Below are 17,183 nucleotides of genomic sequence, written 5' to 3' on the forward strand. Positions count from 1 at the left end.
CCTGGGATCCCCAGTACAAGAGAGATGTGGACATTCTGCATTGAGTCTAGTGAAGAGTCACAGAGGTGATTTAGGACTTGGAGCATCTGTCTTACAAGAAGAGGTTGAGAGAACTTGGGTTGTCTAGACTGAAGAAGAAAAGGCTCAAGGCTTGAGAGGGATCTTGTCATTGCATGTAAATACCAGATGTGACGGTGTGAAAAATATGGAGCCAGATACTTCTCAGTGGTGCCCCTTGACAGGACAAGAGGCAATGAACACAAACTGAAATAAAAGAAATTCTGTTTAAACATAAGATGTCACAATACAATGGAAATAATTAACTGTATCATAGAATCATAGAATATTTAGGGTTGGAAAGGACCTTAAGATCATTTAGTCCCAACCCCCCTGCCATGGACAGGGACACCTCACACTTAACCGTGTTGCCCAAGGCTCTGTCCAACCCAGCTTTGATCACCATCAGGTATGGAGCATTCACAACTTCCTCGGGCAACCCTTTCCAGTGCCTCACCACCCTTACAGTTAAGAATTTCTTCCTTACATCCAGTCTAAACTTCCCGTTTAAGTTTGAACCCGTTACCCTTGTCCTATCACTACAGTCCCCTCCCCAGCATCCTTATAGGCCCTCTTCAGATACTGGAAGGCTGCTATGAGGTCCACACGCAGCTATGAGGTCCACACTTCTCTTCTCCAGGCTGAACAGCCCCAACTTCCTCAGCCTGTCTTCATATGGGAGGTGCTCCAGTCCCCTGATCATCCTCGTGGCCCTGCTCTGGACTTGTTCCAACAGTTCCATGTACTTTTTATGTTGAGGACACCAGAGCTGCACACAATACTCTAAGTGAGGTCTCACAAGAGCAGAGTAGAGGGGCAGGATCACTTCCTTTGACCTGCTGGTCATGCTCCTTTTGATGCAGCCCATAATACGGTTGGCTTTCTGGTCTGTGAGCACGCACTGAAGCCGGCTTATCTTCAGTTTCTCATCAGCCAGCACCCCCAAGTCCTTCTCTGCAGGGCTGCTCTGACTCTCTTCTCTGCCCAACCTGTAGCTGTGCCTGGGATTGCTCTGACCCAGGTGTAGGACCTTGCGCTTGACTTGGTTGAACTTCGTAAGGTTGGCTTACTTCAAACAATTTGTTCAAAATTTCCATATAATTGTGGTATCATACTAGGTCTAAAAAAATGATGGCAAAAGCAGTTTTCATGATCTGTGTATTAAGATATTTAGAGTAATAAGGTATGGTAAGATGCATTGCAAGACTTATGAATCAGAAGGAAATGAAGGGCTCATAATATAATGTAGAAATGTAGTTGTCTTGCATATTAAACTTTCAAGGGCAGGTCATGAGCAACATGATTTAGTGAAAGGTATCCCTGCCTGTGGCTGTGAAGAGTTGAAGCTAACTGATCTTTAAGGTCCCTTCCACCTCAATCCATGCTACAATTCTATGAAACTTATTTTTTTGTGATTTTTAATTCAATTTTTAAAAAAGTTTTTTGAATATATAATATTGTATTAGAAATACTTGGCAGGATAAAAATATACATGTTTGTTTTGTTTTTTTCTTTCAGCCCCATGTGGTGGACATTTGACAGCATCAAGTGGTTTTATCTTACCACCAGGGTGGCCAGGATATTATAAGGACTCACTTAATTGTGAATGGGTGATTGAAGCGAGACCAGGACATTCCATTAAGATCACTTTTGACAGGTGAGAATATGCTAACACAGGGATATCATGATTTTGTTTGTTCTGATGCTTCAGGTGTCACTATGAGTACTGACAATGAAATAAAAACAAAAAAGAAAAAGATCTCCAGACATCAGAATATTGTTAAAGGCAGAGTTTTAAACTTAATTTCAAAGTATCTAACTGAAATTACCATTCCAGTTAATTTGCAAAAACATTACCTCAGTGTGGACCTAAATCAGAGCTACTAGAATGCACTGTGATTATGTCCCTGTGTAGTGCGTCAGCTTCTTTTGGAATAATAATCTTTTGTCAGAGAGTAATTTTCAGCCTAGTCTACCGCTTATGTGGAGACATGAAGGAGTGAAAGTGCATTTACACACAAGGAATGTGAACTGCAGCTTGTTTAATCCTTTTGTAACTATTGTGACCTCAACTAGTACTTTTGTCTAACCATACAAGATTATTTATTTTTCAAAGAAAGTGCTTAAAAAAAAAGAAAATAAAATTTAAAAAAAAAAATCTTCACCCTTCAGACATCTTTGTAAAAGAATTAAAAAATAACCATTTGTTTAGGTGTGTGATCTAGATACCAATCTCACACTGAATATTTGACAAAAAATGCAAAAGGCAGTACAAAAGACAGCACCTGGAGCTAGGCTGCAGTGACTTCTATTGTACAGGCAATATGAGAGGAGAGGCCCTGTGTCTAGTTTCACCTTCACGTGAAGTCAACAGTGATGAGCAAAATTTTCCAGTATCATTCACCCTTCTGTTTCTAAGAGCAGAAACGAAAAGGGATGCAAGTTAATGGAGAGAAGGACAGAAGAATATAAAAGTGACTCAAGTGGTTCAAATCAAAAATCCATCTATCTTGGTACTATGTTACTCACAGGGACAAAAATGCAGAATCCTAGGGAAGAGTGTGAGGATCAGATAAATGTATTTGATATTTACTTCTCTAGTTTGCAAGTGAGTTTTTGCATGCATCACTTCCATTGGTTGGTTTGTTTCCCTCTTGCACACATGTAAACATAACATTTGCAACATTCTTCATTTTGGGTAACTCACTGCAATATGTGTCTCAGACTGAAGTGCCACTGGTAGGGGAGGTGGCATATATGAAGTGAGTCACCAGAACTAGTTCTGGTGGCTGGAGTCCTGGATGATTACAAAGATAAGTTGACTGAAAAATTGAATGTGGTATGTTAACTGTTCTTTTAAAACTGTCTTGATACCTGTGCACTTCAGAAAACATATTTAAAATCTTTTGTAGAGATCTAAAGAAATGCATACTGGATGCCTAGTACAAAAACTATAACAAAGTGTAGCAGTAGTAGAAGCATGGGTAAATATGATACACCAAGGAAGTGTTGGTATGGCTTTTGTAAAAGAAATCCTGTCTCAGAAACCTATTGAAATCCTTTGATGGTGTCAGAAAGCATACAAATGCATTGAATATAGTTTACCTGGGTTTTGCACCTCACCCTGTAAAGGACTATTAAAAAGCTAAACGTCTTTTTAATACAAGGAAGGACATTGCATGATTAAAAACTTAATTAGTGGAATTCTGGGTGTTCTACAGAAATCTGTTCAGCAGGTTCAGAAATTATCTTAAAAAAGAGAAGATTAGACAATATTAAGTTATTCAGGGTACTAAAAATGGTGTGACTGGAGAATTGCTGAAGATTCTTACAAGATTGGATGTCTGGGCAACAAAATTGTGGGTAGATTAAGTAAACCCAATGTGAATCCTGTTAGAGAAAGAATTCCACCATGACATATGAATAAAATTATACATTTTGAATGCACACTGGTCACTAAGCTGCTAAAGTTCTGGTAACATATTTTTCAAGAAATGTGAATGAAAACTAACACATGCATAGAAGTTTTTGTAAATATGATTGGAGGCATGAAATGTAATGTAGGGGAGAACATGAAAAGAGTTTGTATATTTAGTTTACGGTATACTTTTTCCAGGCCTGTTTTGTTTTCTGAATGTAAATGCTTTAAGATCAGGGATGAAGGAGAGAATGACCAATACCAGAGAAGAATGGGAACTGTTTAAACAGCTTTCATAAAGTTACCATGTTACCTCTTGCAACAACAAAGGCTTGTTTGCTTTCATTGCAGTCAGCAGGAAGTTCCCAGATTTTAAGTTGCTGGGTTGTTTTTTTGTGTTTTTTTTTTTCTTTTTTTTTTCCCTCATTAAAGACTTAATATATTAATTAGAAGCTTGCATTTATTTGTCCAGGGGTGTTTTCCCAAATAAAGTGAAAGCAAAAAGCCATCTTGGTTATAAGATGGAGAATTTTAATTTTATGAAAGGAAATGCGTTGAGTGAAGTTGCAGATATTTGGATGACTGACTATGACCTTAACAGTATTACCACTATATTTCTGAGAATCTTATGGGAAACAGGCTTCTATGGCATATGGTCTAGTTTAAGGACTAAATTTAGTGAATTTCAGATAGCTGCACACACATATTCCAGTAACAGAATTCTGGAGTTTTATGTACAAATTGAACTGCAATGAAGTTAAAGAACTTGGAGTTAACCCTGACTTTTGAATGGAGAATTCTGATTCACATACAATTTTTAAACTGCAGCAGACAATTATTAAAGAAAGATTGTCTCTCTTCCCTAAATGTTTCAATTTCAAAACAGTGTTAGCATAAAGCATGCTAATTTTGGTAAAAGAGAGGCAACCTCTCTTTGCTTGCTTTGGAAGTTTATAGAGCTTTCCTGGCAGGTTTAGAAAATTGTATAGTTTTACTACATTTCATGAAAATTGTTATACTTTGGGATGTTAGTAATAGTATAATAATCTCCCTTTTGTAATAAAGTTCTGGGGTTTTTATTAAAATGAAGGCTTTGCTACCCGGATGAAAATTGAATGGAAAGCCTTTTTGATACTTATAGGAAACTAATTCTGTTGTCAGATATAATGTTAGCAAATTACAAATCAGTAAGCAAAATAACTATCCAATAAGTAACAAAATCAACTAATTGATTTTTGTCAATTAATTATCAATATTTTGACATGTATTTTGTCTAGTTTTGGGAAAGTAGAACCCTTCTAAGTTATCTGTCTTGCTATGAAAGATACAGCTGCAAGAATGAAACCTTTCATGAATTTGCTATTCGTAATGTAAATTATCTCACTCTTGAGCTAATGAAGCTTTAATGTTACTAGACAAGTGTGCCTTACCAGAGTACTTAGAAACTTTACAGAAATAGCAGCAAATGACTGTGTAACCCCTTGAATATTTTATATTGAGACTTTTCACATTTAAGATCATGACTAATGCCTGGAAAGGTAACAAAAAGTAAAGTGTAATTTATTCAAGCCGTAAAGAAAAGGACTGGCAGGGTAACTGCTGACTGGAAGAGTTTTGGAACTTTGAATATTAATGAAAACTTATTGGATAGTCTGTAAAACAAACCTCCTCATTCAAAACCTACCTATTTACAAAGAACAGTGTAGCATAGTGTTATAACATAGTCCTTTTAGAATTCTGTGTGAACATTTGGAGAATGTCTTGCCTTTTACTAGCATAATTAGGCTAATTATGCTAAATTAAAAGCCCCCAAAATAACTCTTATTTAATTATTTTCAGTAAAGATGCAGAATTTTCAATAGTAAATTATCTTGATTTGTTATTTCAGTGACTGTGCAAAGATTAATTAAAAAAAAAAAACAATGAAACAAAACAACCAAAACAAACACATTCCCCCCCAAACCTCAAAAATAGACAAGTGAACTACAAATTAATTTCTGACATGAGAAAGGACTTACTGAGAATAAAGGCTGTTTTAATGGGTAGCAATTCTACTAAGAGTTACTAAGTTTTCTGTTCCAGCGAGGGTTTGAAACCCACTGCTGTCACACTGCCCTGCTAAGAAAACTGCAATTGCTGGCTGAGAGCACTTTATTCCTAATCAGTTTCTTCACAAATGTAACTGTCAAAATAATTGAACTATTGAATTATTGATCTCGAGTCCATCCATTATGAGTACAAATAAAGTATTTAAACCAGCCTAGCAGTATCTGTCTGTTTTCCTCATTCTGCTGCAGGGTGAATCAATGTACAATGTGAAAATGTCGAAATGTACTGAAAGACTGGCAAGTACCTCAGTGATGCCCTCTGTGACTGTCTCTTTTGGTAAATTAAGCAGAACCAGAGAACCTTCCGAAACACAAGAACTCATGTATTTGTGCAGTTCAATTGTTGAAATAGTCTCTAACATACTCTTTGAGCTTGCCAGTTAGCATTCTCCCTAATAATTATCACGCACATCCAGGAGTTAGTGTGGGCAAGCAACCATTCATAATTGGAAATTTGAATAATCTCTCCCTGTTTGAGAGGCTAAAGGATGTATTTAATAGCATGGATGTAGGCCATTCCATGCTAGCTGGCTTCACTGCCAGAAACTGGTTCTGAAAATGCTGCAGTGCTGGATCTGTTAGAAAGCCTTCAAGTCCTATATTCCACTGTCAGAGTGGATAGATAGCAGTGAAAGCCATCATCTGGATTTTAGCCAGCATATCCAAATAAAGTAGATAGCTTGGTTTGAAGCACCATAAATCTAGAGAGGTTTCTGTCTGAATAGGAAGGAATGGTATTGAAGTGCCTTTCAGTTTCCAAGCAGTCATTAGCTCTCATAGTTCAGCAAACAAATACTTTCCACTTGCTGAATGTGCTTTTGTTTTCAGGGACTCGTGACTGAAGAACTATAGAGACTACTAAATAGCTAATAAATCTGAACTTGCTGTTACTGATACTGATGTGTCTATGAAGGTGATTTTACATGACCAGTGCTAATTGGTCTGTAAAATATAATGGCCTAGCAAGGGAAATTGTTCATGCTGCCATCATTGCCTAACAAAGTGTAAAGCTTATTTACATTTTGAAGGAATGTCCCATATATTTTCCCTTTTCTGAATGTTTAATAATTTGCAGTTTTCTTTAATTAGAAAAACACAGTTTCTTGTCTTCAGATCCACTAAATGTGTCCCATATTGGCAAGACAGCTTAAGGGCATTCACTTTGAAAAAAGTGTTGCATTATTCAGGGACATTGTTGCTCTCAGAAGCTGAAATAATAAGCCCCACAGAAGAAGATAAAATTTTAGAACATACACATTTCTGAAAGATTAACAACTTAAGAAAATAAGAATATTGGGCTTGCAGGCAAATATATTTAGACCACGATAGATATCTGTGTAATGGCACCAACTTTGTTGACAGGAAAATTGATGGGTGCATGGTTTAGATGCTGCAGTTTGCAAAATTATCCTATGTAACCACAAATTGTCTTGAAAAGCATCTGATATGAAAAAATGCCAGTAAAAGTTTCAACTACAGAAAGAGCAGATTTGAGGTTTTTTATTTAAGAACAGCTAGTAGTGGATGACTGCATGCAGAGATACCCTTTATGAACTGGAGAAATATAATGTGGTTTAGTGATTGACAGAGACATTGACTCTGCTGTTGATTTTAAAATTATTCAATCTTGTAAATCAACTGTCTTGTTAGTCTCCTTTTCCATTCTTATCTATATTATCTGGGTTTTTTGACACACTGAGATAAACTGAGGAATTCCAATTATTATAGCTGTAACAGATTTCAAAATGAGGACTTGATTTCAGTTTAACAGTTCTGTACTGATAAACTTCATAGGACAAAATTATTTAAAAGTAGAGTAGCAGAGTACATTAGATAAAAACCTTTGGAGAAAAAATTAAACAGCTGAACATGTAAAACAACTTTTGCCAAATTTCAAGTATCAAATAATAAAATTACTGTGATTAAATAACTAAATACTATTGAAGAAGTTCCTAGGATGTCCAACTATTATTTAGCTTGAGGGCAAGAAATTTCTTGGATCTTCATAATTCAGTTTTCTTTGAGACAGTTGGCATTTTTGTACCCAGATTCCCCACTAAATGTTTTTCTGAAGCCCAGTCATATGGTTGATCTGAAGTATATTGCATCCCTTATGAATTTTATACACCAAAGCAAGAAAAAAGCTGTGTAAAACCTTCCTTAGTTGTTATCCTCATACACTATACACTATACACTGATAGATCTGTAGATACACAAATTTTTATATATGATATTCTTCATCAGTTGCATATAGGTTGCATTCCTGACAGCTAAAGAAAATAACACCATTCCTCTACTTACCAGCTGACTTGCATATTTATTTTCAGATTTCAGACTGAAGTAAATTATGATACTTTGGAAGTGAGAGATGGGCCAGGTAACTCGTCACCATTAATTGGAGAATACCATGGAACGCAAGCACCCCAGTTCCTTATCAGTACTGGAAATTACATGTATCTCCTGTTCACTACGGACAACAGTCGTTCCAGCGTTGGTTTCCTAATTCACTATGAGAGTAAGTCTGATATTCTTCAAATAGATTTTTATTTAATTTTGAAAACAATATTCAATTTCAAAATGAGCAAACAAATGTGAATGAACTTAAGTAATAACAGCTATATAAGAATAAAATATGTTTACTATATGTTGTGTTGACAGGTAATTCTTAAACAATTAATTTTATGATGTTTTTTCTTCAGGAGTTCTTTTTTCATTCAGAATACTAATGGACCTATGTATTTAACCAAATGGAAAGTTATTTCAGAAATGTGTCTTTATGGGTAAAGATATATTGTCCTTTCGGTGTTTATTTGGTACGCATATCCGTCCGTCCATCCCTCCCCCCCCCCCCCCCCCCCCTTTTGCCTTTCTTTTTATCTGGTTTTAATACATGTTTGCAGTACTGAGCAGAATTGGACCTTATCTGTAGATGACATATAAGAAATGGTCTAAAGTCACGCTGATCTTTACATGATAGTATAGCCATTCACTTAAGTACTGAATAAAGAGAGGTTATGTGTTTAGTGTGTTTGTGCTAAACAGGTAACATTTGTTTTACCGAGTGTTCTTGTTTGGAAACGAATATCATTGTAGTAAATTTGCTGTCATGTTGAATCTAGAATGAGTGCCCAAACTTGTATTTCATATCTACGTCAAGAGTTGGGAATTCTGCATAGCTTCTTTTAGCTTTGGCTCAGATGTGATAATGGCTGAACAGATAGTAACATGATAAACTGCAAGGCCACTAAATCATGTAAAGACAAGGAACAGTAGGTAGGTTTCTGCATGAGTTACCTGCAGATGCTGATTTTCCCTGATTTTATTGGATCTAAATGTTGCTGTTACGCTTTGTAAGACAGTCCTTAAAATATTTATAATTTCATCTTTTATTTTAAGGCCCCTGACAGATAGATACCTTTCTTTTTTTTTTTTTTTTTCCTGTGAAAATTGAAACAGTGATAGAATATCTGTTCTGCACATTCTTAAAGAGAAAGGTCTAACTATGCAATTATTTAGAATATATTTGTATAGTCACTTTTTAGCTTTGCTGAAAAAGTTAACATTTCACACATGACAGTAGTTGTTCAGTGCAATTTCTCTAGGTAGCGTGATAAAATGTCAGAATTAGATTTGATTCGTGAACTTTAAACCTTGAAATTGGGTTAGATCTTTAAGAAGAAAAGATGACTGAAGGCTAGTAAAAGGTCTTTGTCTTCTTTTACATATAGTTCTCATGCATAGAATATATATAATAAAGGGGGGTTTATATAAAAAGTTAATATATTTCAAATTTTGAAAGTCATAACAAAAGCTAATTTTTTTTTTTTTTTCTCACAAGCTCTTTCTGAGCAGATTGGCTGCCTGGTATCTTTCTTTTTCAGTACAAGTAACGTTTAAAAGGGTGGCTGGTGGTTTGTTTTTTTTTGTTAGAAATAAGTAAGAATATGAAGTGAATTGTTTTAAAAGTATGTAATTTTAAGTTCCCAGTTTAAGGAGTGAACTGGTTTATTTTTTGTGAATTATATTTCCCATTAAATTGTCATTTGACAATCAAATTTCAGTAGGTATTAACAAAAAGCTTAACATCCATTCTTAGGTACAAACAATGACTGATGTTTCTTTTATGCTTTTATGCGATTACAAATGACATTCAGCTGGCAGATTAAATATCTAAGTGTCAACATAGAAGTGTCAAGAGCCTGGGCAGGGGAGAGCTAATCAATGCAATCAGTAGAATCCAGGGAGCAGTTCAGTAAACTCTGATGTTTCAGTAAACTCTGATCCAGGGGCTATATTTAATTGCCTAACCATGGAGAGTTAGAATTATTTTAGGTACCATTTGTTGTAGCAGAGATTTGGATCTTGCACAAGATCTTTTCCATATCTACCAGATACATGGAGACGTCCTGGTTATGACAGGATGACTCTAGAAACATACTGAGAGAATACCTCTTCTTGTTACTTTGCTGATTTTTTTTTTTTCTCTCTAGTTTGCTCTGATTGGGCTGGTCAGATCTCTTTATCTCTTTTGACTATGAAAAGAATATACATATATAGGAGCATATATATATGTATAAAGATACATATATATATGAGCAACTATAGAAGTTGCTATCATTAAAGATATCACAACAGAACTTTCATTTGCTTCACATTTCTCACACTTGTAAAAGAAAAGGCAGTGAATTGTAAATTGTAAGAAGAGCTTCTGAATATTTTCTTTGAAAAGTCAAATAACTCTTATTTGGAAGTATCCTATAAATCTTCCGATTATAATCATAACCTTGATAAATTAAGTCACTGAACTGTGAAGCAGAAGCTTAGTATAACGTGTACTGAGTTGCTACTGAGATTGCAGTCATATTCTATTAAGCTAAAATATGCCTGTAATAGAGCTTTAATAAAAATGTGACCCTTTAAAAGGTACTTCAAATGTAAAGGTAATTGTAAATTCCCCACTTTAAATGTCTGTAATGCAGCTTTTTGATGACTTTTAACACATCTAATGCAAGACAGTGTAGGTTAACTCTTATGCATCTAAGGAAAAAAAAAAAAAGTGCCTGTAATATTCTTTAAGTAAAACTATTGATAAAACATTCAATTTTATCAAGGAGAATTAATCTATAATTTTTTTTGACCAGCATGCCTCATGCCTCACATCTCCCTGATCTCCCAACTTCCCTCCTTATGTGAAGTAGGTTCTGTAATCTTAGTGTTTTTCTTAAGTGAAACTAGATAGACACACTTTCATCCACAGATTCCATTAATGTAAAGCCACCTTTTATTAAGGTATTTTTTAAATTTGTCATTCCTTAAGTAAGAACGCATGATCATTTTCAAAGAAAATTGAGCAATTATTTCTTACATCCAGATACTTTGTTTAAAAGTCTGTGTTGATTTATGAATTAACATTCTCTTCTGCACTAAAATTTATCTGAAAAATGGATCAGAGATCATATTTTAGTTATGCATTGAGACAGGAATCATCCCATATTACCATGTACATCAGTATGTATTTGATAAACATTACAATTCTCTTAGAGAAAAATTGCTTAAAGTCAAGAATCACCCATCTTTGTAAAAGCTTTCTGTTTTATATTGAAAAAATCTATTTTTTTGATATTGAAAAATCTGGCAAAATTAGGGTTGTGATTTTCCTGAAGTGAAATGTTATCATTATTAAAAAAAAAAGGTAAGGCTAATCCTTTATTCGGTTTATAAAATCATGTATTTTGTTTGAATTTGTTTTGGAAAAGAATTGTTTAGACCCACATATATGCAGTCTTCATGGATTTCACAAAATGTTAAGAAAAATGTATTTTTTTTTTATCTTTTTAAGAAAGAAAAAATACTATCAGTTTGTATAGGTATTTAAAAATCCCTTGTAATGCAAAACATAATCATGTATATATTCGATATATTCAAACATTGCTATAGATGGCCATCAAAGAATAACACAGATCTCTTAGGATGAAATCAGAAAATCTGAAATGCATACTTAGGTGCAGGAGGAGACAGTAACAAAAATGTCAATAAATTCAAAATACGAGAAAACAATAAAAATCATTACTTAATAAAAATTAAGGTGAACATCAGCTGTAACAGGGAACACTAAATGTTCTGTTCCTGTTTTGCAAAATTCACAGAAAAGCTTTGTTTTGACCATATACAATTAAATAAATGTTTGCAAGGAAATTATACAGCATATGAAAAGAGGGGATGCACAATATTGAGATAATTAAATATATTTTTATTCATCACAGACTGTTGAAATTCCCTGTACTATACTTAAAGGCAAAGCAGTAGCAGTCTCCATTCCACTGAAAATTAAAGCTGTAGTGAAGTTTCAGACAGTTTCAGAAAAGCACACACATTTCAAAGAGAGGATGGATGGAAAAAAAAGAAATTAAATAAAATGATGAGGACCAGAAGGACCAGGACATTAGTTTTATCTTCACTCTTTAAAGATACTAGTTTCAAGCTGATAAACAAGGTGATAAGGAGCAAATGGTTTGTGTTTGATAAGAACAGCTTACATCAAACCAAACTCATTTCTTTCTTGACAGGTAGCTTGCTTTTGCAGATTTAGGAATGAAAAGGGAAGGAAACAGCTTTATATTGACATTGAAAAGGGTTTTACATGTCCTTAAGAGAAAATACAGAAATTTGGTCTAGATGAAATTATTATAGGTGTAAGAAGCACTTCAGCTAGCACTGCGGAAAGTTGCCCAGAGTGACTGTGAAATCTCCATTCGTGGAGATATTAAAAATGCATCCAGATATGGCTGCTCCTATGCAACCAGCTCTAGGTGACCCTGCTTGAACAGGAGGCTTAGACCAAATGACACTGAGAGGTTCCTTCCAGACCTAACTGTTACGTGATTCTGTGATGCTGTGAACAGTTTTGAAAACTTCTGTGTAGAGGGCAGCCAGCAATTAGTAGTTCATTAACTCGAATTTGTAGGGATCCTACTGTGATCTGGCCTAGATCCAAAACTACTTGATACTTTTGTTAACAATTTTGATAACACAAATTCAGTTGTAGCAAGCACTATGGTGGGGAGGGTTAGAATTCAAAACAAACTAAATTAACTGAAGAAATGTTGTGAAATTAAAAAAGAAAAAAATCAAATGCACAAATGGGGAAGGAGAAACAACATGCAAAAATATGCAAGATAAAAATACAGTAGAAAAGGATATGGTTTTTATACAGAACAGAAATAACCTAGATAAAAACACAGTAGTAATGCAGAAAGTCAAATCTTCTGGCAATTCTAGTTTATCATCAATGCAAAACAAAACAACAACAAAAAAAAGAATTACAGAAAAAAAAGAATTACAAATGTGTTGGGGGAGCAGGGCACCATTCCATCCCAACATTCCCAGTCAGTTGCCAGCACCTATAATAAAAGCTTGGAGCAATGTAGAGATATTTCAGCCACTCCAGCCAATGAGCTGCCTTCATTTGGAGCTCAGCTCGGGTGCCTCTGTACAAACACCCACAGTATGGGGAACAAAGAAGAGGAGTTAGAAATGTGTGCATGTCTCATGGAGATATGATGTCATTGGTATCACAGAAACATGGTGGGATGGCTTCTATGACTGGAATGCTGGAATGGAAGGTTACAGGCTCTTTAGAAAAGACAGGCCTGGCAGATGGGGAGGGGGAGTTGCTATTTATGTTAGGGATAGGCTGGAGAGTATGGAACTCTGTCTGGGGACAGGTGAGCCGTCAGTAGAGAGTTTGGGGGTCAGGGTTAAAGGGAAAACAGCTATGGGAGACATTACTGTGGGGATCTGTTACAGACCGCTTGATCAAGGAGAACCTGCGGATGAAGCACTCTATAGACAGATAGAAACACCCTCACGCTTGCAGGCCCTTGTTGGCATGGGGGACTTCAACCACCCTGACATCTGTTGGAAGGACGGTACAGCCTGGCACAAGTAGTCCAGGAGGTTCCTCGATTTTGTGGAAGACAACTTCCTTCTGAAAGTAATAGAGGAGCTGACAAGAAGAGGTGCCATGCTTGACCTCATGCTCACCAACAGGGAAGGGCTCGTTGAAAATGTGACGCTCCAGGGCAGCCTTGGTTGCAGTGATCATGAGATGGTCGAATTTGAGATCCTCAAGGCAGTGAGAAGAGTGTGCAGCAAGCTCACTGCCCTGGACTTCAAGAGAGCAGACTTTGGCCTCTTCAGGAGCCTGCTAAGTAAGGTTCCATGGGATACAGCCCTAGAGGGCAGAGGGGCCCAAGACTGTTGGTTGATATTCAACGATCACCTGCTACAAGCTCAGGGGTGTTGCATCCCAACTAGAAGGAAGTGCAGCAGGAGGGCCAGGAGACCTCCTTGGATGGATAAGGAGCTCCTGAGGAAAATTCAAATAAAAAAAGAGGCTTATAAAAGGTGGAAGCAAGGACAGGTGGCCTGGGAAGAGTACAGGGATGTTGTCTGGCAAGCTAGGGACCAGGTTAGGAAAGCTAAGGCCATTAGAATTAAACTAGCTAGGGATGTTAAGGATAACAGGAAGGGATTCTATAGGTACTTTGCGAATAAAAGACAGAATAGGGCAATGTGGGCCCCCTCTGGAAGCTATCAGGAGAACTGGCTACCCTGGATTTGGAGAAGGCTGAGGTTCTGAATGACTTCTTTGCCTCGGTCTTCACCGGCAAAGGCTCTGACTACACCACCCAAGTCTTGGAAGGCAGACACAGGGACTGTGAGAATGAAGACCCTAGGCCCACTGTAGGAGAGGATCTGGTCTGAGACCATCTTAAGGACCTGAACATACACAAGTCCATGGGACCTGATGAGATCCATCTGCGGGTCCTGAAGGAGCTGACAAGTGAAGTTGCTAAGCCGTTGTACATCATGTTTGAAAAATCATGGCAGTCAGGTGAAGTTCCTGACGACTGGAAAAAGGGAAATATAACCCCCATTTTCAAGAAGGGGAAAATGGATGACCCGGGGAACTACAGACCAGTCAGTCTCCCTTCTGTGCCTGGCAAAATCTTGGAGCAGATTCTCCTGGAAGGCATGCTAAGGCACATGAAAAACAAGAAGGTGGCTGGTGACAGCCAGCATGGCTTTGCTATGGGCAAATCCTGCCTGACCAATTTGGTGGCCTTCCATGATGGGGCTACAGAACTGATGGACAGGGGCAGAGCAGTTGATGTCATCTACCTGGACTTCTGCCAAGCGTTCAACACTGTCCCTCACGACATCCTTGTATCTAAATTGGAGAGACATCAATTTGATAGGTGGACCACTCGGTGGACAAAGAACAGGCTGGATGGCCACACGCAAAGAGTTGTGGTCAATGGCTCAGTGTCCAGTTAGAGACCAGTAATGAGTGGTGTCCCTCAGGGATCGGTGTTGGGACTGGTCTTGTTCAACATCTTTGTCACTGACATGGACAGTGGGATTGAGTGTGCCCTCAGCAAGTTTGCCAATGACACCAAGCTGTGTGGTTCGGTTGATACGCTGGAGGGAAGGAATGCCATACAGAGGGACCTCAACATGCTTGTGAGGTGGGCTGATGCCAACCTTATGAAGTTTAGCCATGCCAAGTGCAAAGTCCTACACCTGGGTGGGAGCAATCCCAGGCACAGCTACAGGCTGGGCAGAGAAGAGATTCAGAGCAGCCTTGCAGAGAAGGACTTGGGGGTGCTGGTCGATGACAAAATGAACATGAGCCAGCTTCAGTGTGTGCTCAGAGCCCAGAAAGCCAACCGTATCCTGGGTTGCATCAAAAGGAGTGTGACCAGCAGGTCAAAGGTGGTGATCCTGCCCCTCTACTCTGCTCTCGTGAGACCCCACCTGGAGTATTGTGTGCAGTTCTGGTGTCCTCAACATAAAAAGGACATGGAACTGTTGGAACAAGTCCAGAGGAGGGTCACAAGGATGATCAAGGGATTGGAGCACCTCCCGTATGAAGACAGGCTGAGGAAGTTGGAGCTGTTCAGCCTGGAGAAGAGAAGGCTGCGTGGAGACCTCATAGCAGCCTTCCAGTATCTGAAGGGGGCCTACAAGGGCGCTGGGGAGGAACTCTTCATTAGGGACTGTAGTGACAGGACAAGGGGTAATGGGCTCAAGCTTAAACAGGGGAAGTTTAGATTGGATATAAGGAAGAAGTTCTTTACTGTAAGGGTGGTGAGGCACTGAAATGGGTTGCCCAAGAAAGTTATGAATGCTCCATCCCTGGTGGTGTTCAAGACCAGGTTGGACAAAGCCTCGGGTGACATAGCTTAGTGTGAAGTGTTTCTGCCCCTGGCAGGGGTGTTGGGGCTTAATGATCTTGTGGTCCTTCCCAGCCCTAACTATTCTATTTTTCTGTGATTCTAAAAGACAATTTCTGTATACAGGGATATTTGGGAAATAATTATTTTACTTCATTTGATGACCAGAGAGAATATTTTGTCTAGTTTGGGACCTGGTGTAAAAAAAGTAGGAGGTTGTTAACATGTAAAACATGACATATATGGAGTCATTGAAAGGTCTGTACCTGTTCAGTCTAGAAAAAGGATTTCTTGGCAGGCAGGAGGGAAGGTATGGTAACAGCCTCATTTGCCTAGTAGCTATAAATTGCAGCTGGTCTTGCAGTTCAGTTTAGAACTCTTAAAATTCCTGTGATCCTTTTGAGTAATGAGGGCAGAGGTGACATGCTAGCTCTCCCATCAGTCAGTAGCAAATACAATATGCACTGCAGTGCTCACTGAAATTTGCCTGTTATGGTCTGTCACTTGGAAATACCCTCTAGATATTTACTTGAGATTTTTTTTTATTTTTTTTTTCTAATTATATATGAATGAGAAAGGCTTTGCACAACCTCCCTCTTCCCTTTCATCTTCTGCTCCCCTCACTTCACTCTTTCACTTCTGTCTTCCCATTTTCAAGTACCTTTGCTTCCCCACATCCTTTATGACATTAATGAGTTTCTCTAACACAGATTTTTAAAATCTTTTGACTGTTTTCTGTAATGTAACACTATTTTAGTGTCATTATTCTGCTAGCAAACAATACAAATGTATTCACACACCAGTTGAAATGTAGCACACTCTTAAGAGCTGCTGGAAAAACACTGACACCAAGTTTGTAAGCAGGCTTTAGTTCTTTAAGCCTAATTTAGCCTTGTAATTTACAGCAGCGCATTTCTGGCCACTTGAGCTATATCTGGTCCAGTAAATTAGAAAATCTCTAGTCTTAGCTTCAATCTTGTAATCATTCATACAGTTTAAACACAATCACTTGTACTATTTTGGCCAATACCAACTAGCATCTTCACATACAGTACCTGGACATCATTCTATGAACATCTTCAACCAGAGACTGTTCTCAAAAGCAGTCTAATTTAAGGTGGGAAAGATTTTATCTGTATTAAAGTTATCTGCGTTGTGTTTTGAGGCTGGTGCCCTCTCGTAATTTAATTGTGTGGCCTCCGGTTCTAATTCTTGGAACTGCATTATGACAAGCATTCACCTACTCTGTTAAAAAAAAAAAAAAAAAAAGCAAAGATAATTCACACTTTTCTCCTTTAGAATAAGTCTACCTACGTGATCAGCTTTATTAGGCAATATGCTTCTCTTACTGTCCAAAAAATT

The 17,183-nt window shown here is 37.5% G+C and overlaps 1 protein-coding gene across 1 annotated transcript in view; it reads left to right on the forward strand.

Moving 5' to 3' along the window:
- The window catches only part of CSMD1 (CUB and Sushi multiple domains 1), a 1,163,462-nt gene that overhangs the window by 887,652 nt on the left and 258,627 nt on the right, over nucleotides 1-17,183 (forward strand). The window contains exons 16-17 of the mRNA XM_061460659.1: nucleotides 1,576-1,714; nucleotides 7,911-8,098. Of these exons, the coding sequence (XP_061316643.1) occupies nucleotides 1,576-1,714; nucleotides 7,911-8,098 (327 nt within the window). The remainder of the gene's footprint in view (nucleotides 1-1,575; nucleotides 1,715-7,910; nucleotides 8,099-17,183) is intronic.

Source organism: Pezoporus flaviventris, unplaced genomic scaffold (genome assembly GCF_033815535.1).
Source record: "Pezoporus flaviventris isolate CSIRO_AGI_PZ_B2104156 unplaced genomic scaffold, CSIRO_AGI_Pfla_v1 ptg000031l, whole genome shotgun sequence".
NCBI lineage: Eukaryota > Metazoa > Chordata > Aves > Psittaciformes > Psittacidae > Pezoporus > Pezoporus flaviventris.